The sequence below is a fragment of the Armigeres subalbatus genome, chromosome 1 (genome assembly GCF_024139115.2).
Source record: "Armigeres subalbatus isolate Guangzhou_Male chromosome 1, GZ_Asu_2, whole genome shotgun sequence".
Taxonomy (NCBI): Eukaryota; Metazoa; Arthropoda; class Insecta; order Diptera; family Culicidae; genus Armigeres; species Armigeres subalbatus.
This window is the reverse complement of record NC_085139.1, coordinates 123,552,405-123,579,317: the sequence shown is the minus strand read 5'-3', so window position 1 is coordinate 123,579,317 and position 26,913 is coordinate 123,552,405. Positions and strand designations below refer to the sequence as shown.

The 26,913-nt window shown below is 43.2% G+C and overlaps 1 protein-coding gene across 1 annotated transcript; it reads left to right on the top strand.

Moving 5' to 3' along the window:
- Positions 1–6,178: 6,178 nt before the first annotated feature.
- On the top strand, positions 6,179–26,598 carry LOC134206041 (CLIP domain-containing serine protease B8). The gene is made up of 6 exons (XM_062681724.1): positions 6,179–6,471; positions 7,094–7,316; positions 7,430–7,611; positions 7,724–7,835; positions 15,843–16,141; positions 26,177–26,598. The coding sequence occupies exons 1-6, from the start codon at positions 6,399–6,401 to the stop codon at positions 26,506–26,508; spliced, it is 1,221 nt and encodes a 406-aa protein (XP_062537708.1). The 5' UTR covers positions 6,179–6,398; the 3' UTR covers positions 26,509–26,598.
- Positions 26,599–26,913: the final 315 nt, after the last annotated feature.

The window sequence follows — 26,913 nt, the reverse complement described above, 5'->3', positions numbered from 1 at the left end:
AGCAGTACTGCGAGGTAGTTCCTGGGGGAAACGATGGTGGAGCCCAAGGGAGTTTAGTACGGTATGGCCGAGTCCGACACTCCAGTACACATCCGTGTGGTAGTTTGGCAACTACAATGCACGTGTACTGGGTTAGTGTGTAAATGCATTCTCCTTGTAAAAAAAAAAAATCCGTTTCCATTACCGCCAAGCCCATAGTCCCTTCGGTACAACCAGAAAGTAATGCTTCAAAGGGAGGCCAGTGCACTACGCACCCTCGAGGTTAGCTGCGTGTCCTTGCAGCACCGAACATCGTAACTCGCTTTTTTAGGAGAACACCATGGTATCGTGCCAGCGCGTTGCCGGCTTTCCAGGTGGCCTTACCACGCCCTATGTCCTCGGAAGGTGGGAAGGGTCGACTTCGCGCCTGCTTCCCTCTGCACGACTGGTATCAAGAATGATGATGCCGCGTGCACCCCAAATTGACCTTTCTGGGATAGGGCCTATTCGCCAGCACACAGAGAGACGTGCCGACGCGAGGCATACGCCTGCCCCAGCCTTGACGAGAACCCCTTTCCGTCCTCGGGCTCGGAACCCGCCCGGTTGACCGACGCCGCGAAAGCGACGATACCATGTTGTTCTTCGCGCGGCCACTTGTTCGATAAAAGGATCGAGTTCGACCACAGAGCATGACCACCGGTACGACCCATGCAGCCGACTCCGATCCCTTGGACCACCTCTTATTTGCGCCTGAACTAGCCATCCTTGAGTCCACGCGCCACCTTCTGTGTAGCTCCGAGACGATTTGGGCGATAGCCGATAAAACGGCGTTCCAGCCAACTTCATCTTTACACATCCTCCGAACTAGGTTGTCCGGGGTAGTGTCCAGACCACATGTGGCAAGCATGTGGTCACGCATTGCGCGAAAACGTGAGCACACGAACAACACGTGTTCCGCCGTTTCCTCTAAACCTGCGCACACCAAACACTCGGGCGAGGCCGAGCAAGCCAGCTGCGTTACCTGCACTGTGATTTTGCAGCATGCTTAAACGCCGGGCACATCGAACCCCCCATGGGGTGCTTGCTGTTCACAGCTTTGCTGGAACAAATCAAACAATTGGGAGGGTTCGCGCAGCATTGTCCTCCAATCCGCAGCGTCGGCAGAGATTGCTTCTGTCAGGGCCTTTGCAGTCCCATTGCTTGTGTCCCGGTTCCAGACACTTGAAGCAAACTTCGGGTTGCTCGTATATGCGCACAGGGCATACCGACCATCCCACCTTGACGCTCCCTAACTTGACTACCTTGGAGGCGTCCACTGCAGATAGCCGAACCAATGCTACCTGCGTCCCTGCCGGACCTTTCCGTAGCCGAACGGCTGCGGTGGTCGTCTCCACTTCACACTGTCGCCGCAGTGCCGTGACGAGCTCTTCGACTTCAGTGATCTCGTCCAGGTCTTTAACCCTTAGATTCACCTCCGTCGTGAGTGCCCTCACCTTGACCGTCTCGCCTAAGACCTCCTCCGCCAACTTCTTGTAGGCGGCGCCCTTTTGAAAGACGCCCCGCTTCAGCTCGAATATCATCTCGCCCATCCGGGTACGTCTTATTCGACGTATGTCGGCGCCGAGTTCACCGAGCTTGACGTCACTCCTCATCGCCTTCAAAACATCCGAGTACTTAGCCTCGTCCGCCGTGATGACTAGGGCATCGCCCCTGGAGCGATTGGCGCCTACCCTAGACTTCTTGCTACCCTCATTCGCCTGGGCCTTCTTTTCGGCCCTTGACGTCTTCGGTTTCCTCTTGTTCTTGACCAGGGTCCAGGAGGCGTCACCCCTCTCTATTTCCCTGGTCTGGTGCGGCTGAGAACTTTCAGCCTGCCGTAACCCCTTATCACCGTCTTTCCTGAGTGGACGGACCTTTCCAGGTCGTTCCTCCCCCGGTTTTGGAGGTACCTGACCGGGGTTCAGCTTCCCAGCCCCACTACCCTTGTTCGGGGTAGTAACCCTCCGCGTTTTGGAGCAGCCCCAGGAGCTCATCCCTGGAGACTGTCTCCCCGTTTTGTGTCTGCTCCGTTGGAGGAGTCACCCCAGACGTGCCCGCGAATACTTGAGCCTCAGTCTGGGTAGACTTTGGCACCACCGTCTTCGCTGGCACGCCTTCGGTCGATTCGACCTTGCCCGAGTCCGCGAATCCTTGGGCCTCAGTCTGGGTTGACCTCGACTCCACCGATTTCACGGGTTTACACTTGGCCGTCCCGACCGCCCTCTCCAGCTTGGCGTCCAGCATCGACTTTCGAAGTTTCTGCAAGCTCCTCTTGAGGTCCTTGCTGATATTATGCTTCGATGACGCAAAGTCGATGATGGCGTCCAGCTGTTCCGTCGCCACCTCGAAGGCCGAAAGCCCATCGCGTTTGCGGTTCATCGCCTCCACAAGCCATGGGCCATCAATAACCCCTATCGGCGTTTTTATAGCCGAGAGGAAGGTTGAGTGACCCACGCTGGCGCTGCGCACTGATCTGCCGACTATTGCCTCTGGCCTCCTAGGCGGAGACCTGAACAACCCACCTCTTGCGAAGGGGTTGTCGCCTACACTACTACCACTAATTGAAGAATTGACTTGGTTTTCCATTTTGGTCCCACGAGTTGCTCGGGAAAAAAGGTCCACCACGCCAGAGCCCAGCATGACGCGGTAGGGGACAATTACTGTGGAGGGTGTCCAGGTACCCCACAGGCTCCGTTAAAGGCCTAGCTTATTATTTCACCCCCCTGGCCATGCATCCCCTCGGCACGGGTCGCTTGACGCCTTGGGATTAGGGGTTAGGGACGATGGTCCCGGTCTAACTCGCAGTGGCCATGGGGAGGGGTCGTCAAGCCCTTGGACAAAGTCCCTGCTGCCCCCTTATTTCAACCATTGTTCAGCCAGTTATAACCATTCAACACTGGGAAAAAATATAAAATAAAAAATAATGTCAAAACGATAAAATAAAATTCGTCTTCAATGATGGGGTTTATGAAAATGTAATGGATTTATGTTCAACCTTGCTCTGAATCTCTGAATAACCGGTTGCGATATGATTGTGCCATCAATACCACACATGTAGCGAGAAAATAACTACACATATCGACATTTATTTACATATAGAAAAACAACTACAGTACATAGGAAATCTGTAACAGACATGCAATATGGTCGATTTTTTATGAATTTGTTTGTGTTCACTTCCGCACAACTTTACAACAACTGCATGAATTTTCTTCATTGCTCCAGCAATTTTGTTCGTTATAATCTCCAACAGCTTTATACCTAGATCAGGAATTAATTATGTATCACGAAGCAATTATGTATTGCCCACGAATATAAAAAGCCTGAGTTTTCTTTACAATGAATCCAACAATGCCTTGAAAATAAATTATTATTTTCCTATACAAATATCATCAATTCAAGCCATGGCGATTTTCTTTCAAACGGAAAAAGCATAAACTATTATAATGTTTTCTTCCACTGTGCGATAGATCCAGCAAAGGTGAAATCCAATGGTTAAGAAGGACAACGGTTAAGAAGGATGTCTAATGCTTGCTTATTAATCTACTATTCAAACTCAATTCGACCACCCTTTTAGAGCATTACAGCTTAGTCGAACAGAGAATTTTGAAAATCATTAGTTCAGCACATTGATAAACTTCCTCAATGTGCTGAAATGTGATAAAATTAAAGCGTTAGTTCGACCTCAAATAACGGTGGTAAACAAATAAATAGGCCAAGTCGAATATTAGTTGGATCAAATGCTGAGATGAAATCTATCTAGCGAATTATTCAGCATCCATTTTATTCAGCTATAAAGATTACAAATAAACAATAATTCAACTTAGATGCTTATTTGTAGCTTGTCGTTGTTTGTTGGGCAGATATCTAAAAAGATTGAATGCTTAAAAAAACATCGACAATACAAAGTGTCCTCTTTATAAACTGAACAGTCCTTAATTTTCGCTATCATATTTGACTTGCTTCCGACAAACCTGCTTTGCTAATATTTTAAAGCAAATTCTATTAACGCTATCGATACTGGTAAAGACCGCACGATGATTGCCATCAAATTTTCAAACGCGGGCGGGAAAACAGCTTTCTGAATTAACTTGAGACGATGTCTTCGCCGGTAACGGTGTTTGTAATGTAAATATTTTAAACTGCACATATTTTTTGGTTTAAATTTGGGTTTGAGTCATGTATACAACCTAATATTTACATGATATTACGATTCTCATTGCACTAAGAGGTTTTGTGTAGTTTACGTCGAGCGGTCGTGTCTGGTACACGACCCTTCAAATTTTTTTAACGAAATTTTGTTACCATGGTACAGTACACCCCCGCTAGTCCGACATATCGACATATTTATGACCAAACTATCGAGATTTCGCAAGTTTAGGCTATCGACTTTCGTCTTCTTTTTAAATATGTGGAAAACGATACTGAAGACCAAAAACCTGTGAAAACTGACAGCATAATGTGTTTAAATGGATGGTAAAGTGGCTCAAACAACACTTTTTCAATTGTTTCTATGGGCCGCCCTCTTATTCGGTTCTATTTGAGGCCCTGAAGCTTTGGACAAAATTTCAACAAAATCGGTCAACGTTTTGGCGGTGCTAAACTCATTGGAAGTTTATGTGCAAATATGCATGCAAAAACATGGAAAAACTGTGATTTGCAGTTGGACGGTACAATTTAAGGTGAAGAACTCATTCAGCTCTTGTAGAATTAAATACATAATGTTTTACTGAACACCGCGAGAAGATTAGAATTTATTAGGCAAAGATATTAGCATTTTACTGGAGTGTTGTATGGGTGAATTTATTTCTTTTCAAAGGTAAAAGAATCGAAATTTGCTCAAACATCACTTCAGAGAAATGCTAATAACTTCGCCGGGCAAGCACTAATCGCTTAGCGGTTTTATCATAACATTCTGTATTAAATTCTTCAAGATTTGAATAAGTATCATAGCTCTTCATCGTAATTTGTGCCGTTTAACTGCAAATCACTGTTTTTGGATGTTTCTGCGTATATTTTTGCATATAAATTTCCAATGAGTTTAGCACCGCCAAAACGTTGACCGATTTGACTGAAATTTTGTCCAGAGCATCAGGGCATCAAATAGAACAGAATAAGAGGGCGTCCCATCGAAAAAATTGAAAAAAGTTTTTTCCATAATATTTTGAGCCACCTTAGGGTGGTGATACTTTTTAACCCAAAACATTCTGAATTAGCAAGAGCCGGATGAGCGGAAAGATACTGTATTTTCATAAGCTTGGAATTATAATAAATGTATTCTTTACTCATTCTGCATCCCTAAAATATGCTTAAGTAATTATTTTTGGTGTTTACCTCTTGCGCAAGGCTCTTTAATAGTCCATCAAGGTAAGGACTATCAGGTATTGAATTCTTCAGCCAAGTATTTTGAAATTATTCTTTCCTATTTGGGATAGGGTCCAGATATTACGAGTACCCCTGTCAATTCCAGAAACTTCTTTTTATCAACACATAATGTCACATAATGTAAAGGTATTTAGCTAGCTAAAGTATATTTGCATGACTCTTGAAATCTGATAAATGTCATTTAAGTATTGAAAATCTGTGGAACACATAGGATGTCGGTTTACCCCGTTCTTCTCTACTGTAAGTACTAACCAGTTCGACGAATATAAATTAACCATATGGGACATTCAAAAATGACGTTCAAGTTTGAGTGGGGAGGGGCTCAAAGATTTTTCGACATTTCATATTTCATTAAACGAAAAAGCGTGATCGAGGTGAAGGGGAGTGCACAAGTTTTAAAATGTAGTGGGTGTCATATTTCAAGCAGCCCATATAGTTCGCGCGAATGACGTAAATTCAAATTATTTGTTCCAGACACACTTTCGTCGTTCCATGCAGCGACAGATTGAGTTGCTCTCAAGATAATGCACGCTACAAAGTATCTGCTGGTATTATTCGATGATTAAATGGATCTTGTAATCGTTACATCGCTGTGACCGCGCGTGGTGTGAATCCACGACTCGAATTAACTTCCCCAGCTGTTCTCCCCGGCCAGCTATGGAAACGATCGTTTGTTTTGATACGAACAGCCAGACACCGATCGCTCATTCGTCATGTGATCGCCACTAGAGCGAATTTAAATCGCGGTTTCCTCTGCAGATGCCGGCTACTCTCGCTCTCCCTATTTCGCTCGCGGGCTGCGAGTGGTTGTAATCAAATTTCTTCCGATTCTTCACTCAAATCCGTACACTAGAACAGAACTAACCAGTCGATCGGCGGCTGTTTGGCGGCTTCGTTAACCAATAGCGTATTCGGAAGCTTATCAGTGAATCCAATTAGTGCCTTCGAAAACAGTCACCCGGCCGAGATCGCCGTCGCGCGTAGACACCACCGAGATGTGGACGGCAGTTTCGTTTTTGGTGACCTTAGCAACGGTAGTGACACTTTCCACACAGCTGCCTCAGACAGGTTCGTCGCTGATTGTCCGCGCTAAAGCCCATATCAACGGTTTTGTGTAATACTGACACAACTAGACAAATTAGATTTCGATTTTAATGTTTTTTACATAAAACTAAATTAAAATTTCTAATACTGTCAAATTGTTGCTCGTTAGTAAATTTTACGGTCTACATATAAAAAAAAATAACTTCATAGATTTATCGAATCTTATCTGTTGAAAGTTATATAAACAAAACTGATTTACGAGTTAGTACAGAGTTTTATTTCGACTCTAACAGTAAATCTCCCTTCAGAGTCTTGTACTTTACTCTATTTGTTGAAATTATTATGAGACATTGAAGGTGACCTACTGTTAAGTTCGAAATTAAAAAAAAAAGTTACGTCAAGTAGAGCAACTGAATGGAATAGCACTAATTCGTCCTATGACAAATGAACACATTCCTCTAGAAAAGTTTTAAAAATCATTTCCAAAGTGAAAGTTTTCAAATTTCTGTCACTGAAAATTCACTGGTTTCAAGTTGTATCATTGTTGCACTAAACCGTCGATGTGGCGCCGTCGCGTAGATGAATGGCATTTCCGGTTGAATGAACTGTGTTCGGTGGTTTTAAATTTTGTTTTCATGTTTGCTAGCTTGCGATGAAGCAGCTCGCGTTTGGGAAGTTACTACACCCTGCAATATCCCAAATGAACCCAGCAAAGGGACCTGCAAACCACCGACGGACTGCCCAGCGTATGCCGAAATCAACAGTTTGGAAGACATCAGATCTGTAGGACGATTGAGCTTCCTGAAGCAAATTCAGTGTAATTCCACGGGAGTTGGCGGGATTTGCTGTCCCCGAACCGCACGATACAAGTGAGTAACAATATTTGCCCCTGTCGTAATCACGAGAGTTGAGATAAGTCGGGATGGCTCAATGTAGGGCGTCGCTGGGGCCAAATAGATTACAGAATCATTAACGTTTCCAGATTACCAACGCTAAACGAGACCCTGCCCAAACGAATCCGCCACAAGACAACACGCGTCCATTCACGATTTGGCAACGATGAAGAAATCTGTGGCTATCAATCGTTTGTGCCGAAGATTCGTGGCGGCGAGATTGCAAACATTGACGAGTTTCCCTGGATGGCGATGCTGTTGTATGAGCTAAGTGAGTTGCCTAATATGTGAATCAAAATATTCCATCCGCACTACTGGTGCGGGTGGTGAGGTGAGAGAACGGATTGTTGTGCTAAAGTGATGTTTGTTTCACCTTTTTGCAGAGGAATCCCAAAAGATCGTTCACGGTTGTGGTGGAGCGTTGATTAGTAGGAATTTTGTGATTACGGCTGCACATTGCGTAACGGGTAGAGACTACGACAATAAAGGACCGCTGTAAGTAGAAGTGTTATTTGTTGTACAGTGCGGTTCAAGGTCTGAGTGGGGTGTACAAACGCGGAATATTTGTAGGGTAAACATATTTAGGGAAATCACACAAATGCCGGTTTTGGAATTTCTACAAAACCATTATCTGGTACAATAAATAATTCGTTTCTGCATGAGAGTGCCTACTGTTATAGTATATTGTGAACTCGGTTTGCCGTAAACACATTTAGAAAATCCAAATGTATTTAGAAAACCCACATGCATAAGAGATCGTTTACTATTTAGAAGGAAATGGACAAGCATGTTAATGATTGGTTGATTTATTAATATCAACAACGGGTGTATTTTAATGCCGTACAGCTACTTCTTTATTTAAAAGCTTGTTAAGGGGGGGGTATTTCCTATTAGATATGCAATGAATCCAATGAATTGAAGAAGAGGCATTTTGGCGAAATGTTGATCATTCGACTATATCGTTTCTAAAACAGAAGATAGAACAAGCAGAGAATGGGACAATGAATAAATAAAAATATAATTAATTGCATATTATTCGGCAACCCTGCCGTACTAGAAACAATTTTTTTTGTTAAATATCTTGGCTGTGCATATGCACAGCACATGTTTCGAAATGGACAAATTGATATGAAATTCGCGTATAAGAATCCATGTGCAAGATGATGTAGGATCAAGTCCCTCCAAGACACGGGGATTCTTTTGCACAAATTTCATATCAATTTGTCCATTACGAAACATGCATATGCACAAACAAGCTATTGGATTTGGATTGGATTTTAATTGGATTTGGATTGGATTTGGATTGGATTTGGATTGGATTTGGATTGGATTTGGATTGGATTTGGATTGGATTTGGATTGGATTTGGATTGGATTTGGATTGGATTTGGATTGGATTTGGATTGGATTTGGATTGGTTGGATTGGTTGGATTGGTTGGATTGGATTGGTTGGATTGGATTGGTTTGGATTGGTTGGATTGGTTTGGTTGGTTGGATTGGTTGGATTGGTTTGGATTGGTTTGGTTGGTTTGGATTGGTTTGGATTGGTTTGGATTGGTTTGGATTGGTTTGGATTGGTTTGGTTGGTTTGGATTGGTTTGGTTGGTTGGATTGGTTTGGATTGGTTTGGATTGGTTTGGTTGGTTGGATTGGTTTGGATTGGTTTGGATTGGTTTGGATTGGTTTGGTTGGTTTGGATTGGTTTGGTTGGTTTGGATTGGTTTGGTTGGTTTGGATTGGTTTGGATTGGTTTGGATTGGTTTGCTGACCAACAATTTGGATTAGGTTGGATTAGTTTGGATTGGTTTGGTTGGTTTGAATTGGTTTGGATTGGTTTAGATTGGTTTGGATTGGTTTGGATTGGTTTGGATTGGTTTGGATGGGTTTGGATTGGTTTGGATTGGTTTGGTTGGTTTGGATTGCATTTTGGTTGGTTTGGTTGGTTTGGATTGGATTTGATTTGGTTTGGATTGGTTTGATTGGTTTGGATTAGACTGGATTAGGTTGAACTGGTTTGAACTTAATTTGATTTGGTTGGATTGGTTTGAATTGGTTTGGTTGGTTTGGATTGAACTGGATTGGTTTGGATTGGATTTGGGATTGGTTTGGGATTGGTTTGGTTGGTTGGATTGGTTTGGATTGGTTTGGTTGGTTTGGATTGGTTTGGATTGGTTGGATTGGTTGGATTGGTTGGTTTGGACTGGACTGGATTGGTTTGGATTGGTTTGGTTGGTTTGGTTGGTTTGGATTGGTTTGGATTGGTTTGGATTGGTTTGGATTGGTTTGGTTGGTTTGGTTGGTTTGGATTGGTTTGGATTGGTTTGGATTGGTTTGGATTGGTTTGGATTGGTTTGGTTGGTTTGGATTGGTTTGGATTGGTTTGGTTGGTTTGGATTGGTTTGGATTGGTTTGGTTGGTTTGGTTGGTTTGGATTGGTTTGGATTGGTTTAGTGGATTGGTTGGATTGGATTGGTTTGGATGGGTTTGGATTGGTTTGGATTGGTTTGGATTGGTTTGGATTGCATTTAGATTGGGTTTGGATTGGTTTGGATTGGTTTGGTTGGTTTGGATTGGTTGGATTGGTTTGGATTGGTTGGATTGGTTTGGATTGGTTTGGGATTGGTTTGGTTAGAATTGGATTAGATTTGGATTGGTTTGAATTGGTTTGATTTGGTTTGGATTGGTTGGTTAGTTGGTTTGGTTGGTTTGGATTTGGATTGGTTTGGATTGGTTTGGATTGGTTGGATTGGTTTGGATTGGTTTGGATTGGTTTGGTTGGTTTGGTTGGTTTGGATTGGTTTGGATTGGTTTGGATTGGTTTGGTTGGTTTGGATTGGTTTGGATTGGTTTGGTTGGTTTGGATTGGTTTGGATTGGTTTGGATTGGTTTGGTTAGGTTGGATTTGGTTTGGTTGGTTTGGTTTAGATTGGTTGGTTTGGTTGGATTGGTTTGGATTGGTTTGGATTGGTTTGGATGGGGTTTGGATTGGTTTGGATTGGTTTGGATGGGGTTTGGATTGGTTTGGTTGGTTTGGTTGGTTTGGATTGCGTTTTAAATTGGGTTTGGATTGGTTGGATTGGTTTGGATTGGTTTGGATTGGTTTGTGTTGGTTTGGATTGGTTTGGATTGGTTTGGATTGGTTTGGATTGGTTTGGTTAGAATTGGATTGGATTTGGTTGGTTTGAATTGGTTTGGTTTGGTTTGGATTGGTTGGATTGGTTTGGATTGGTTTGGATTGGTTTGGTTGGTTTGGATTGGTTTGGATGGGATTTGGATTGGTTTGGATTGGTTGGATTGGTTTGGATTGCGTTTGGTTGGTTTGGATTGGTTTGGATTGGTTTGGATTGGTTTGGATTGGATCTGGATTGGTTTTAATTGGATCTGGTTGGTTTGGATTGGTTGGAATGGTTTGGATTGGTTTGAATTGGTTTGGATTGGTTTGGTTGGTTTGGGATTGGTTTGGTTGGTTTGGTTGGTTTGGATTGGTTTAGATTGGTTTGGTTGGATCTGGATTGGTTTGATTGGATCTGGATTGGTTTGGTTGGTTTGAAATGGTTTGGTTGGTTTGAATTGGTTTGGATTGGTTTGGATTGGTTTGGTTGGTTTGGATTAGGTTGGATTAGATTTGGATTGGTTTGGATTGGTTTGATTTGGTTTGGATTGGTTTAGATTGGTTTGGATTGGTTTGGATTGGTTTGGATTGGTTTGGATGGGGTTTGGATTGGTTTGGATTGGTTTGGTTGGTTTGGATTGCGTTTTGGATTGGTTTGGATTGGTTTGGTTGGTTTGGATTGGTTTGGATTGGTTTGGATTGGTTTGGATTGGGGTGGATTAGATTCGGGATTGGTTTGGTTGGTTTGATTTGGTTTGGATTGGTTTAGTTGGTTGGATTGGTTTGGTTGGTTTGGTTTGGTTGGATTGGTTTGGATTGGTTTGGTTGGTTTGGATTGGTTTGGTTGGTTTGGTTGGTTTGGATTGGTTTGGATTGGTTTGGATTGGTTTGGTTGGTTTGGATTGGTTTGGTTGGTTTGGATTGGTTTGGATTGGTTTGGATTGGTTTGGATTGGTTTGGATTGGTTTGGTTGGTTTGGATTGGTTTGGATTGGTTTGGTTGGTTTGGATTGGTTTGGATTGGTTTGGATTGGTTTGGATTGGTTTGGATTGGTTTGGTTGGTTTGGTTGGTTGGTTGGATTGGTTTGGTTGGTTTGGATTGGTTTGGATTGGTTTGGATTGGTTTGGGATTGGTTTGGATTGGTTTGGATTGGTTTGGTTGGTTTGGTTTGGTTTGGATTGGTTTGGATTGGTTTGGATTGGATTGGTTTGGATTGGTTTGGATGGGGTTTGGATTGGTTTGGATTGGTTTGGTTGGTTTGGATTGCGTTTAAATTGGGTTTGGATTGGTTTGGATTGGTTTGTGTTGGTTTGGATTGGTTTGGTTGGTTTGGATTGGTTTGGATTGGTTTGGATTGGTTTGGATTGGTTTGGTTAGAGATTGGATTGGATTTGGATTGGTTTGAATTGGTTGATTTGGTTTGGATTGGTTTGGATTGGTTTGGATTGGTTTGGTTGGTTTGGATTGGTTTGGATTGGTTTGGATTGGTTTGGATTGGTTTGGATTGGTTTGGATTGGTTTGGATTGGTTTGGATTGGTTTGGATTGGTTTGGATTGGTTTGGATTGGTTTGGATTGGTTTGGTTGGTTTGGATTGGTTTGGTTGGTTTGGATTGGTTTGGTTGGTTTGGATTGGTTGGGTTGGTTTGGTTGGTTTGGATTGGTTTGGTTGGTTTGGATTGGTTTGGGATTGGTTTGGATTGGTTTGGATTGGTTTGGATGGGGTTGGATTGGTTTGGATTGGTTTGGATGGGATTTGGATTGGTTTGGATTGGTTTGGATTGGTTTGGATTGCGTTTTGGTTGGGTTTGGATTGGTTTGGATTGGTTTGGATTGGTTTGGATTGGTTTGTGTTGGTTTGGATTGGTTTGGTTGGTTTGGATTGGTTTGGATTGGTTTGGATTAGGTTGGATTAGTTTGGATTGGTTTGGTTGGATTTGATTTGGTTGGATTGGTTTGGATTGGTTTGGATTGGTTTGGATTGGTTTGGGATTGGATTTGGATTGGTTTGGATGGGTTGGATTGGTTGGATTGGTTGGATTGGTTTGGATTGCGTTTTAGATTGGATTTGGATTGGTTTGGATTGGTTTGGATTGGTTTGGATTGGATCTGGGTTGGTTTTAATTGGATCTGGATTGGTTTGGATTGGTTGAAATGGTTTGGTTGGTTTGGTTGGTTTGGATTGGTTTGGTTGGTTGGATTGGTTTGGTTGGTTTGGTTGGTTTGGTTGGTTTAGATTGGTTTGGATTGGATCTGGATTGGTTTTAATTGGATCTGGATTGGTTTGGATTGGTTTGAAATGGTTTGAATTGGTTTGGTTGGTTTGGATTGGTTTGGATTGGTTTGGATTGGGTTTGGATTGGTTTGGTTGGTTTGGATTGGTTTGGATTGGTTTGGATTGGTTTGGTTGGTTTGGATTGGTTTGGTTGGTTTGGATTGGTTTGGATTGGTTTGGATTGGTTTGGTTGGTTTGGATTGGTTTGGTTGGTTTGGATTGGTTTGGATTGGTTTGGTTGGTTTGGATTGGTTTGGATTGGTTTGGATTGGTTTGGTTGGTTTGGATTGGTTTGGATTGGTTTGGTTGGTTTGGTTGGTTTGGTTGGTTTGGATTGGTTTGGATTGGTTTGGTTGGTTTGGTTGGTTTGGATTGGTTTGGATTGGTTTGGATTGGTTTGGGTTGGTTTGGTTGGTTTGGATTGGTTTGGATTGGTTTGGATTGGTTTGGATTGGTTTGGATTGGTTTGGTTGGTTTGGATTGGTTGGTTGGTTGGTTTGGTTGGTTTGGATTGGTTTGGATTGGTTTGGATTGGTTTGGATTGGTTTGGATTGGTTTGGTTGGTTTGGATTGGTTTGGATTGGTTTGGTTGGTTTGGATTGGTTTGGATTGGTTTGGATTGGTTTGGTTGGTTTGGATTGGTTTGGTTGGTTTGGTTGGTTTGGATTGGTTTGGATTGGTTTGGATTGGTTTGGTTGGTTTGGTTGGTTTGGATTGGTTTGGATTGGTTGGTTTGGTTGGTTTGGATTGGTTTGGATTGGTTTGGATTGGTTTGGATTGGTTGGTTGGTTGGATTGGTTTGGATTGGTTTGGATTGGTTTGGATTGGTTTGGATTGGTTTGGATTGGTTTGGATTGGTTTGGATTGGTTTGGATTGGTTTGGATTGGTTTGGATTGGTTGGTTTGGTTGGTTTGGATTGGTTTGGATTGGTTTGGTTGGATTTGGATTGGTTTGGATTGGTTTGGTTGGTTTGGATTGGTTTGGATTGGTTTGGATTGGTTGGATTGGTTTGGATTGGTTTGGTTGGTTTGGTTGGTTTGGATTGGTTTGGATTGGTTTGGATTGGTTTGGATTGGTTTGGATTGGTTTGGATTGGTTTGGATTGGTTTGGATTGGTTTGGATTGGTTTGGATTGGTTTGGTTGGTTGGATTGGTTGGATTGGATTTGGATTGGTTTGGATTGGTTTGGATTGGTTTGGATTGGATTTGGATTGGTTTGGATTGGTTTGGTTGGTTTGGATTGGTTTGGTTGGTTTGGATTGGTTTGGTTGGTTTGGATTGGTTTGGATTGGTTTGGTTGGTTTGGATTGGTTTGGATTGGTTTGGTTGGTTTGGTTGGTTTGGATTGGTTTGGATTGGTTTGGTTGGTTTGGATTGGTTTGGATTGGTTTGGATTGGTTTGGATTGGTTTGGATTGGTTTGGATTGGTTTGGATTGGTTTGGATTGGTTTGGTTGGTTTGGTTGGTTTGGATTGGTTTGGATTGGTTTGGATTGGTTTGGATTGGTTTGGATTGGTTTGGATTGGTTTGGATTGGTTTGGTTGGTTTGGATTGGTTTGGATTGGTTTGGTTGGTTTGGATTTGGTTGGTTTGGATTGGTTTGGTTTGGTTTGGATTGGTTTGGATTGGTTTGGATTGGTTTGGATTGGTTTGGTTGGTTTGGATTGGTTTGGATTGGTTTGGATTGGTTTGGATTGGTTTGGATTGGTTTGGATTGGTTTGGTTGGTTTGGATTGGTTTGGATTGGTTTGGATTGGTTGGATTGGTTTGGTTGGTTTGGATTGGTTTGGATTGGTTTGGATTGGTTGGTTGGATTGGTTTGGATTGGTTTGGTTGGTTTGGATTGGTTTGGATTGGTTTGGATTGGTTTGGATTGGTTTGGATTGGTTTGGATTGGTTTGGATTGGTTGGTTGGTTTGGATTGGTTTGGTTGGTTTGGATTGGTTTGGATTGGTTTGGTTGGTTTGGATTGGTTTGGTTGGTTTGGTTGGTTTGGATTGGTTTGGATTGGTTTGGTTGGTTTGGATTGGTTTGGATTGGTTTGGATTGGTTTGGTTGGTTTGGTTGGTTTGGATTGGTTTGGTTGGTTTGGATTGGTTTGGTTGGTTTGGATTGGTTTGGATTGGTTTGGATTGGTTTGGTTGGTTTGGATTGGTTTGGTTGGTTTGGATTGGTTTGGATTGGTTTGGTTGGTTTGGATTGGTTTGGTTGGTTTGGATTGGTTTGGTTGGTTTGGATTGGTTTGGATTGGTTTGGATTGGTTTGGATTGGTTTGGTTGGATTGGTTTGGATTGGTTTGGATTGGATTTGGTTGGTTTGGATTGGTTTGGATTGGTTTGGATTGGTTTGGATTGGTTTGGATTGGTTTGGTTGGTTTGGATTGGTTTGGATTGGTTTGGATTGGTTTGGTTGGTTTGGATTGGTTTGGTTGGTTTGGATTGGTTTGGATTGGTTTGGATTGGATTTGGATTGGTTGGTTTGGATTGGTTTGGTTGGTTTGGATTGGTTTGGTTGGATTTGGTTGGTTTGGTTGGTTTGGATTGGTTTGGATTGGTTTGGATTGGATTTGGTTGGTTTGGATTGGTTTGGATTGGTTGGATTGGTTTGGATTGGTTTGGTTGGTTTGGATTGGTTTGGATTGGTTTGGATTGGTTTGGATTGGTTTGGTTGGTTTGGATTGGTTTGGGATTGGTTTGGATTGGTTTGGATTGGTTGGATTGGTTTGGATTGGTTTGGATTGGTTTGGATTGGTTTGGTTGGTTTGGATTGGTTTGGATTGGTTTGGATTGGTTTGGTTGGTTTGGATTGGTTTGGATTGGTTTGGATTGGTTTGGATTGGTTTGGATTGGTTGGTTGGATTGGTTGGATTTGGTTGGTTTGGATTGGTTTGGATTGGTTTGGATTTGGTTGGTTTGGATTGGTTTGGATTGGATTTGGATTGGATTTGGATTGGATTTGGATTGGATTTGGATTGGATTTGGATTGGATTTTGATTGGATTTGGATTGGATTTGGATAGTGTGGATTGTATTGGATTTGGATTGGATTTGTATTGGATTTGGATTGGATTTTTTTTTTAATTTGGTTTCATTTTTGAATTGTTGAAATATTTCAGGAAGTACGTCCGCCTGCGTGAGTATAATGTGTACGATGATCCCGACTGTGTGATCGAGAATAATTTCCAGGACTGCTCTGAGGCCAAGATCGATTCGGAACCGGTGAGGGTCATCATCCATCCCGAGTATGATCCCAACTTCCGGCACAAATACCACGACATAGCGCTGATAGAAATCAGTCAAGTACCGTCGTACACGGACTTTTTGCGCCACATTTGTCTACCGGAGCCGGAAATGGACAACGGCGCTGCACCCGGGAGGAAGCTTAGCGTATCTGGCTGGGGAAGGACTGATATTTGTAAGTATAAAAATTAAAAATAATAAAGGGGAAAGATCATATTTGCTGCTTGTTATCGTGAAAGATATATTTCTTATGCGGCCGTATTTTCTCTTTTGCATATTGGATGAATTTCGATTTCGTTTCATCTCTTTTTCATCTTAATCAGTTAATTAACTATAATAGCATAGCGATGTGCGCACTATAGCCACACCACCATACTATCTGCATTTAATCACCAGGGTTTTTGTGCAGCAAAGGCAATCGATGTGAGCGGAAAATTATGAGACTCTTTTTTTTCGAAAATTTTCGAGAGTGAGCAACCTGTACTTCTGAGATTGAGTAAGCGTTGCGATAGAATGTTCGCTTTGTGTATCCGGACCAAGGCACAAAGCCCAACATTCGACCAATAGCAGTCGAATTTGTTCCAAAGATAATATGTTACAATATTAAAATTGCATTTCCGAGACCGCATAGTTCAAAGTGCGTTAGATTAGCACCTCGTGAAGAACTAAACTTTGGCTTGCCCCAGTTCTTAACAGGCCACAGATGCTTCAGGTGCTACCTGCACAGGTTCGGATATGCGGCTTACCTCACTTGTCCGCAATGTCCAGACATGACAAGACATAACATGACAAGACAAGATATGCGGCTTACCTCACTTGTCCGCAATGTCCAGACATGACAAGTACCGCTTAGCATATTCTGTTCACATATTCCCGGTTCGAATCAGAAAGATGTGCGATGTTGGAGGCATACACAATGGATAACATCGTTCGCTCCTGTTGTTGCTCCTGCTGTCGGGGAGCTTCGTAGTAAGATAGATCCACCATTGGATTTGGTCGTGGTAGGACTGGATACCATCTTGCAGAAATTCATCGCAACATGTGTGGAACCGACTACCTTGACTTGGCCGGACTGAATGGAGTGCATCTACAGAGCGGTTACTATGTCCTTCAACATTTGCACCCGTTGGTATAAGAAATCGACTAATTCCGGGTAGGATACATTGTCCACGACAATAGATCCAGTTTGTAGCTTAACATATTGATCAAAGGGGTACCAGTGGATAAATGGTTCATTCAGTTTTGAAAGAGTCTTTACGTGCCTTCGATATTCGTCAACAATATCGGGCAGCTTTTTCGGCGACTTTGAGTGGTGCAAGATTGTTCATGACTCGGAACAGTTAACGCTTCAGGAACCGCTCATTGTCATAGCGTTTCAACCGAGTTTTGCATGTCTTGACCCATAGTTGTTCGCTTCATTATGGACTGTCTCAAATGGCTTGTTAGCTTCTCCCTCGAGAAACTGCAGGAGAAACTGCATGAAAGCCTTCGATAGAAATCTCAATCGATCTTGGGAAACCGGGGATGGCTTGCTGACGAAAAGTTCTGTTGGTTAGCTATAATCGATGAGTTAAACATGGTTTGACCGCTTAATAAACAATGATTGTCCTTGGAGAATTTCGTCTCAAATGCTCCTCGCTCTGGCAAATGGTCATCGAATCACCATAAACGAATAACATCTCTCCCACGGGTGTACCACTCAAGCAACGACTCGCTTCTGAGCAGAGCTAGAGATCAAATCAGTAACTTGCCTGCTTCTTCAAATTGGCATCACATTCCCAACTGGGACATTGCCACCTCGCAGCTTCGTTTCCTCTAAGCACTTCCACAACCTACCATTTTTGATCTCGTGTGTCATAAGGCTAACTCGATGTTATTTCTAAGCCCGAAGCCTAAGGGAAGCCAAAAAAAAATTCTACCTGAAAATTTCCTAGACCGAACCGGGAATCGAACACATACATACTAATACTGAGTTGCAAAATTCTGTTGGAATAAATGAGTGAAAGAGAGGTATATAATATGAGCTCTCTTTTTCTCGCTTATGTGGTTTTGTACTTACACAATACTTATAAGTTATTTGGCCAAATAGGTCATTTGACCGAATAGGTCGTTTGGCCGAATAGGTCATTTGGCCGAATAGGTTATTTTGTCGAATAGGTCATTTTGTCGAATAGGTCATTTGGCCGTACAGGTTATTTGGCCGAAGAGGCCATTTTGCCGAAGAGGTTATTTGGTCGAATAGGTCATTTGGCCGAAGAGGTCATTTGGCCGAATAGGTCATTTTGCCGAACAGGTCGTGTGGCCGAATAGATCATTTCGAATTTTTAACAATAATATTGATCATTAGATCATTTTGAATCGGTCATTTTGCCAAATAGGTCGTTTGGCCGAATAGATCATTTGGCCGAATAGGTTATTTGAGCGAATAGATCGTTTGGCCGAATAAATCGTTTGGCCGATAAGGTCATTTTGTTAAATAGGTCATTTGGTTAAATAGGTCATTTGGCCGAAAAGGTCATTTGGCCGATTAGGTCGTTTGTCTGAATAGGTTATTTGGCCGAATAAGTCGTTTGATCAAAAAGATCATTTGGCCGAAGAGGTCATTTTGTCGAATAGGTCACTTGGCCGAAGAGGTCATTTGGCCGAAGAGATCTTTGGGCCGAATAGGTCATTTGGCCGTATAGGTCATTTTGCCGAACAGATCGTGTGGCCGAATAGATCATTTTGGCCATTAGAATTTTGATCATTAGATCATTTTGAATTGGTCATTTGGCCGAATAGGTCGTTCGGCCGAATAGGTCGTTTGATCGAATAAGTCGTTTGGCCGAATAGGTCGTTTGGTCGAATAGGTCATTTGGCAGAATAAGTCGTTTGATCAAATAGATCATTCGACCGAATAGGTCATTTGGGCGAATATATCGTTTGGCCGAAAAGGTCATTTTGTTTAATAGGTCATTTGGGCAAAAAGGTCGTTTGACCGAATAGGTCATTTGGCTGAATAGGTCATTTGGCCGAATAAGTCATTTTATTGAACAGGTCGTGTGGTCGAATAGATCATTTGGCCATTAGATCATTTAGAATTTTGATCATCAATTTTGATCATTAGATCATTTTGAATTGGTCATTTGGCCGAATAGGTCATTTTGCCAAATAGGTCATTTTGACGAATAGGTTGTTAGGCCGAATAGGTTATTTGGCTGAATAGGTCATTTGGCCGAATTGGTCGTTTGAGCATTGAGCATGAGCATTATGACCGCACAATTCGTAGTTACTACCAAGGATATTATCGATCATTTAGTAATCTGCGTTCGATCATTTAGTAGTTTATCAATAACTTATTCCAGAAGCTGAATTTCAAAATGTGTTGTATAGTGGATTTCTCGTGCGAAGGTTTTTCTTCAACTCTGCCTAATGGTTCGTTATTAGAAATCAACTAGTAACGGAGTTATGGCTATAGTTTCAGTAACTTAGACTAAATAATAAGAAAATCCCAATCATTTAGTTTAAGCTAATGAAACTAGCGCTATAACCTCGCTACTGGTGGATTTCCAACAACGAACCATTAGTCAGAGTTCTAGAAAAACCTTCGCACTATAAGTCCATCATCCAACACATTTTGAAATTCAGCTTCTGGAATAAGTTATTGATAAACTACTAAATGATCGAACGCAAATTACTAAATAATCGATAACATCCTTGGTTGCTACTCCGTGATTGACTAGAACTTGCGAAATTGTACAGAGAACACAATAAATGGGGCCTAGGACTAGCTACCAATTCTCAATGTACACGTTTCGGTAGCTCAAATATTTAAAGTCATTAACGGCGCCGGCCACGTCCTTACGGTCATATATGAAGGGAAGGATTGTTAGTCCGACTCTCGTTGCTACTAGAGACCGAGTGTACCTCTGCATCTCCACGATTGTCTTGGGATAGGATATAGTTTTAGTTACAAAGGATAATTTATCTCGATTCACTTCAGTAAGTGATGTGATCTATAGGATGGGAAATAACACTAATTCGTTGTCTGCCCACGAGAAAAATGTTAAACCATGCACGCCCGGTGGCCTATGAAAACGAAGGAGAAATGTTTTGGACGACCGAACGGACGCCCAGTACTCTGTACTTACATGCCCGATATCTACTGCAAACAATTGAAGATCGCACTGTTTCGACCGGAGCAAAGCGCAATACATGCGCATGAGCCACCGAGCACCAAATAGATATTTTATTATTTTCCCGATAACTGAAACACGCACTGCACTTACTTGCTCGGTGGCATCTGCAAACTCGCTTACTGGAGAAACACGACTGGACAGGGAACAAACTTTCACTTTCTGATTTATTTACTCATCTGCACAAAACAAAATACAAATTACGGTGACCGGCCGATCGTTTTGCCTTCCGCACAAAGGAAAACTAAATTTCGACGAACGGCCGATCCGCTTACTGGAGAAACACGACTGGACAAGAAACAAACTTTCCCTTTCCGACTTATTTACTCACCCGCACAAAGCAGAACTAAACAGAACACGGCTGGGCATAGAACAAACTTTCACTATCTGATTTATTTACTCACCCGCACAAAGCAGAACAAAATTACAACGACCGGCCGATCAGCACACTGAAGGAACCTCATTTGGCCGAATTGGTCGTTTGGCCGAATAGGTCATTTGGCCGAATAGGTCATTTGGCCGAATAGGTCACTTAGCCGAATAGATCATTTGGTCAAATAGATCATTTCACGACATACTTTTCAATCATCATTTCTCACTTCTCACTGCAAAAAGTGAGAAATGAGAAGTTAGAAATGATGAGTGAGAAAAGAGGCGTCTCGTGTCCTTATACATGGAATGTGAATGCACAAATCATACTCTGTTGTCATAGACTCAAGCCAGCAGTGGAATCGACTGACGACTCACGAAGAACTGAGTGTCGCCAGCGGTCAGGAGTCGCACTCGTCAAAACTGGTTGATGGTTTGTTTGCTTTTAAATTTTTGCTTTAAATTACCCAATTTATTTATTTTATTTATCATCAGACTAAGGCCGGAGTGGCCTGTGCTGCACATAAAAGACTTATCCATTCAGCTCGGTCCATGGCTGCACTTCGCCAACCACGCAGTCTGCGGAGGGTCCGCAAGTCGTCCTCCACCTGATCGATCCACCTTGCCCGCTGTGCACCTCGCCTTCTTGTTCCCGTCGGATCGTTGTCGAGAACCATTTTCACCGGATTACTGTCCGACATTCTGGTTACGTGCCCGGCCCACCGCAGTCTTCCGATTTTCGCGGTGTGAACGATGGATGGTTCTCCCAACAGCTGATGCAACTCGTGGTTCATTCGCCTCCTCCACGTACCGTCCGCCATCTGCACCCCACCATAGATGGTACGCAACACTTTCCTTTCGAAAACTCCCAGTGCGCGTTGGTCCTCCACGAGCATCGTCCAGGTCTCGTGTCCGTAGAGAACTACCGGTCTTATAAGCGTTTTGTAGATAGTTAGTTTGGTACGGCGGCGAACTCTATTCGATCGGAGCGTCTTGCGGAGTCCAAAGTACGTACGATTTCCAGCCACTATGCGTCTCCGAATTTCTCTGCTGGTATCGTTATCGGCGGTCACCAGTGAGCCCAGGTACACGAATTCTTCAACCACCTCGATTTCGTCACCACCGATAGAAACCCGTGGTGGGTGGCTCACATTGACCTCTCTTGAGCCTCTTCCTAACATGTACTTCGTCTTCGACGTGTTGATGACTAGTCCAATCCGTTTAGCTTCGCTTTTCAGTCTGATGTAGACTTCCTCCATCCTCTCAAAGTTACGTGCCATGATATCAATGTCGTCGGCGAAACCAAATAACTGGACGGACTTCGTGAAAATCGTACCACTCGTGTCAATCCCTGCCCTTCGTATTACCAAAGCGATGTTGAATAGCAGACACGAAAGACCATCACCTTGCCGTAACCCTCTACGGGTTTCGAAGGGACTCGAGAATGCCCCTGAAACTCGAACTACGCACATCACCCGATCCATCGTCGCCTTGATCAACCGTATCAGTTTATCCGGAAATCCGTTTTCGTGCATTAGCTGCCATAGCTGGTCCCGATCGATTGTATCATATGCGGCTTTGAAGTCGATAAATAGATGATGTGTGGGCACGTTGTATTCGCGGCATTTCTGCAATACTTGACGTATGGCGAACACCTGGTCTGTGGTAGAGCGTTCACCCATAAAACCCGCCTGGTACTGCCCCACGAACTCTCTTGCAATTGGTGTTAGTCGACGACATAAAATTTGGGAGAGTACCTTGTAGGCGGCGTTCAGCAATGTGATTGCGCGGTAGTTGCTACAATCCAGCTTATCGCCCTTTTTGTAGATGGGACACACGACACCTTCCATCCACTCCTGCGGCAGAACCTCATCCTCCCAAACCTTGGTAATCACCCAGTGCATCGCTCTACCCAGTGCTTCACCACCGTGTTTAAACAGCTCTCCTGGTAGTTGGTCAACTCCAGGGGCTTTGTTGTTTTTCAGCCGGCCGATCTCCTCCTGGATTTCCTGGAGATTCGGAGCCGGAAGTCGCATGTCCTGCGCGCGTGCTCCTAGGTTCATTACCATACCGCCACCGTTGTCTGCCATATCGCCATTCAGGAGCTCTTCGTAGTGCTGCCGCCACCTTTGGATCACCTCACGCTCGTTCGTAAGAAGGTTCCCGTTTATGTCCTTACACATATCAGGCTGTGGCACGTGGCCCTTACGTGAACGGTTCAACTTCTCATAGAACTTTCGTGCGTTATTAGCGCGGTACAGTTCCTCCGTCTCTTCACGGTCTCGATCTTCCTGTTGACGCTTTTTCCTCCGGAAAATCGAGTTTTGTCTGTTCCGCGCCCGTTTGTATCGTGCCTCGTTCGCCCTCGTACGATGTTGCAGCAATCTCGCCCATGCTGCATTCTTCTCCTCAACTAACTGCTCACATTCGCCGTCATACCAGTCGTTTCTCTGATCCGGAGCCACCGTGCCTAGTGTAGCGGTTGCAGTGCTTCCAATGGCGGATCGAATATCTCTCCAGCCATCTTCAAGAGATGCTGCGCCTAGCTGCTCTTCCGTTGGGAGTGCCACTTCCAGCTGCTGCGCGTAGTCTTGGGCTAGTCTACCGTCTTGTAGCCGCCCAATGTTAAGCCGCGGCGGACGACTCCGACGCGTGTTGATCACCGTCGAGAGTTTTGAGTGCAGACATACTGCGACGAGGTAGTGGTCGGATTCAATATTCGCACTGCGGTAAGTGCGTACGTTCGTGATGTCGGAGAAGAATTTACCGTCGATTAGAACGTGGTCGATTTGGTTTTCCGTTACTTGATTAGGTGATTTCCATGTGGCCTTGTGGATATTCTTGCGGGGAAGAAAGTGCTTCGGACTACCATTCCGCGGGAGGCTGCAAAGTTTATGCATCGTTGGCCGTTGTCGTTCGATACGGTATGCAGACTATCCGGTCCGATGACCGGTCTATACATTTCCTCCCTTCCTACCTGAGCGTTCATGTCACCGATGACGATTTTGACGTCCCGCAGTGGGCATCCATCGTATGTCTGCTCCAGCTGCGCATAGAACGCTTCTTTCTCGTCGTCGGATGTCCCTTCGTGTGGGCAGTGCACGTTGATGATGCTATAGTTGAAGAAACGGCCTTTTATCCTCAGCTTGCACATCCTTGCGTTGATTGGCTGCCACCCAATCACGCGTTGGCGCATCTTTCCCAGCACTATAAAGCCGGTTCCCAGCTCGTTGGTGGTGCCACAGCTTTGGTAGAAGGTAGCCGCTCGATGCCCGCTTTTCCACACTTTCTGTCCTGTCCAGCAGATTTCCTGCAGCGCTACGACATCGAAGTTGCGGGGATGTGATTCATCGTAGATTATCCTGTCGCAACCTGCAAAGCCTAGCGACTTGCAGTTCCATGTTCCAAGCTTCCAATCGTGATCCTTTATTCGTCGCCTAGGTCGTTGCCGATTGTATCGAGTCGTATTATCTTCTATGTCGTTCGTAATAGTTGTTTTTAAAGGCGGCTTATTGGGCCTGCGCAAACCTCCTGTCTCGTCGGAGGGCCGTCGTGTCAGGGCTGTTTAACGTCCCACCTAACACCAGGACTTGGGCTTGTGCGCTTTGAGCGGCACACGGTCGCTTTGGCGGAGCCTACTTGCGGATACATGCAGCTTTTTATAGAGGTTTAACAGGGCCCACTGTCAAACCCCACCACATCCTAGGCAGGCGCCACAACTCGCAGATGGCCTGGGGAGGGATCGTCAAGCCCTTGGACATAGTCCCTGCTGCCCTAACATTACCCAATACAATATGTAATTAATCGAACTTATTTTGTTTATTAGTCTTTAGTCAACTTCCTCGCCACCGCCAACTCTTGAGTGGTGCTTACCATTACACTTAAACCAGGTTCAAGCTCTAAGAAGAAGAAAATAAATCTAAATCAACATTTGAAAAGGGCGTAACAAAGACGAGCTCGGTAGTTTAGTGGCTACCGCTTCTGCCTTATAAGCAGGTGGTCGTGGGTTCAATTCCAGACTCTTCCCTTTCCTTCTTTGTATTTCTATCTTAGTTTTTTCTGTGTTTTAAGTTCTACCAAAAAATCCTACTGTTACCACCTTCCTCACTAACAATTAAAAAAAACCTTCCGTGGCACCTATGAGAGGTCGTAGAGTTCTCTGCATCTCTCATAAGTAGATCCAACTAACCATCCTTCCCCTTCCCAAGGATGTTATCAATCATTTAGTAATCTGCGTTCGATCATTTAGTAGTTTATCAATAACTTATTCCAGAAGCTGAATTTCAAAATGTGTTGTATAGTGGCTTTCTAGTGCGAAGGTTTTTCTTCAAATTTGCCTAATGGTTCGTTGTTAGAAACCAACTAGTAACAGAGTTATGGCTTTAGTTTCAGTAACTTAGACTAAATAATAAGAAAATCCCAATCATTTAGTTTAAGTTAATGAAACTAGCGCTATAACCTCGTTACTAGTGGATTTCCAACAACGAACCATTAGTCAGAGTTCTAGAAAAACCTTCGCACTATAAGTCCACCATACAACGCATTTTGAAATTCAGCTTCTGGAATAAGTTATTGATAAACTACTAAATGATCGAACGCAAATCACTAAATAATCGATAACATTCTTGCCCCTTCCTAAATAATTTGTCTATTAAAGTACTAAAAACAAAAACATTATTCAAAAATACCAAATAATTCGATAATAGAGAAAAAATGTTATACCGTCGTCGGGGGTGACAATGGGTCAAACGGGGGTGAGAATGGGTCACTGTTTCAACTACTTAGAATGCTTGAAGAATAGATTTAATATATCTGAGGGCAAGAAGACTGAAATATAAGAGACCTTTTTGAACGATTTTGCTTTATGACCTTTAGACAGCCGGTGAGAGCGATGACCCATTCTCACCCCAGACCCATTGTCACCCCCGATGGCGGTAGGTCTATCTTTCCCGAAATCAGACAGATCCTAAATATCTAGTGCTGATGTTTTACCAAAACTCATCGTCCAACTATATCAATGAATGATGAATGTTGGATAAGCAGGCAACATTATACCGAAAACTGCAAAGTTCTTCCAAAGTCCGGTTTTGGGGGATCTACTCCTAGGTCACTCCTATTTGTTGCGAGCAAATCGGTAAATGTTGAGTAGAAACATTATGGATTGCCGGTCATTCTGTCAAATATTCATTTCATAGTCAACCTTCAACCTTCAGACTAACTATGCATAAATCCATTCACAATTGTAATGAACAATTTTATATTCAGTATGACTAATGGCAATCCGACATAACATTGCTTTTATTGGATGTAGTGAGCTGTTATATTTTTGGACACGTTTGGCGAATTTATGCACAAAAACCAATCAATGAATGATGGAACTAATCTTGTCATTTACACAGATATCATTATTATATCATGTAATCGATTGATTTAATTATAAGTACATTGTCAATTTGAGGGGACAATAATAACATTTCCGGAAAAAGTTCGAAGATTTCTTTTTTCAATTTTATTTGCTTTAATGAATCAATTTTCCATCCACTTCACTTTTCGAAGAGCCGTAGGACATATTTATTAATCAATACTTTTAACGGCATAATAAAATTGAAAAAAATCCTTGACCGTTAAGGACTAATCTTCAAATCTTCTTTCTTCCATACACCCAGTCCGCCAGCAGCTAGGAAATAATGCGCTCAGCCCCATCAAGCTGAAGGTGGTTTTGCCCTACGTAGAACCCGAACAGTGCAAGAGGGTTTTCCGGGCCCAACAGTTGGAGATCGGGCCGGGTCAGCTGTGCGCCGGCGGCGAGAAAGCGAAAGACACCTGCGGCGGTGACAGCGGATCGCCGCTCATGTTCTACGATGTCAAAGCCGGTGCCTGGGTGCTGACGGGGATCGTTTCGCTCGGTGTTCGTGACTGCGGCACCGAGGGAATTCCCGGCGTGTACACGGACGTACGCCAGTACCTCGATTGGATCAAGGAGAACGCCCAGATGTGAGCCTGCGGTTGGACTTAATCGATGAACGAACACACAGCTAACGGATGGTAGTGAATTAGATTTAATAAACAAAAAACCACAGAAACGTGACTCGCGTTTGGAATCAATCATTAGAGCGAAGAGAAATTCAACCAGATGGGTTTCTTCACAAGTGGATAATGAAAACATCGCACCAATCAGCTGGGCAGCTGAAGTGGGTTTGGAATTACACTCGAAATCCGGTTTGTGTCGTCAGATTGAATAAGTGGTTTCGTTGAGCGAGAGAGTGTGATTCATAACGATTTGGTTCGGAGAGTGTGTAATGATAACCAAGAAGAGAAAACAAAACTAGGGTTGTTTGTTTTTTTCTGAAAATAATATTGGAATTAATGCTTCTTGTTTGCTTTGTTATTTCGTCATTAAATT

What these genes read in the sequence shown, in the direction of transcription:
- LOC134206041 (XM_062681724.1), top strand. Translation starts at nt 6,399, where the DNA reads ATGTGGACGGCAGTTTCGTTTTTGGTGACCTTAGCAACGGTAGTGACA. An exon ending in CCCCGAACCGCACGATACAA is followed by an intron (nt 7,317 to 7,429) that starts GTGAGTAACAAT and finishes TAACGTTTCCAG; the next exon opens with ATTACCAACGCTAAACGAGA. An exon ending in TACGACAATAAAGGACCGCT is followed by an intron (nt 7,836 to 15,842) that starts GTAAGTAGAAGT and finishes GAAATATTTCAG; the next exon opens with GAAGTACGTCCGCCTGCGTG.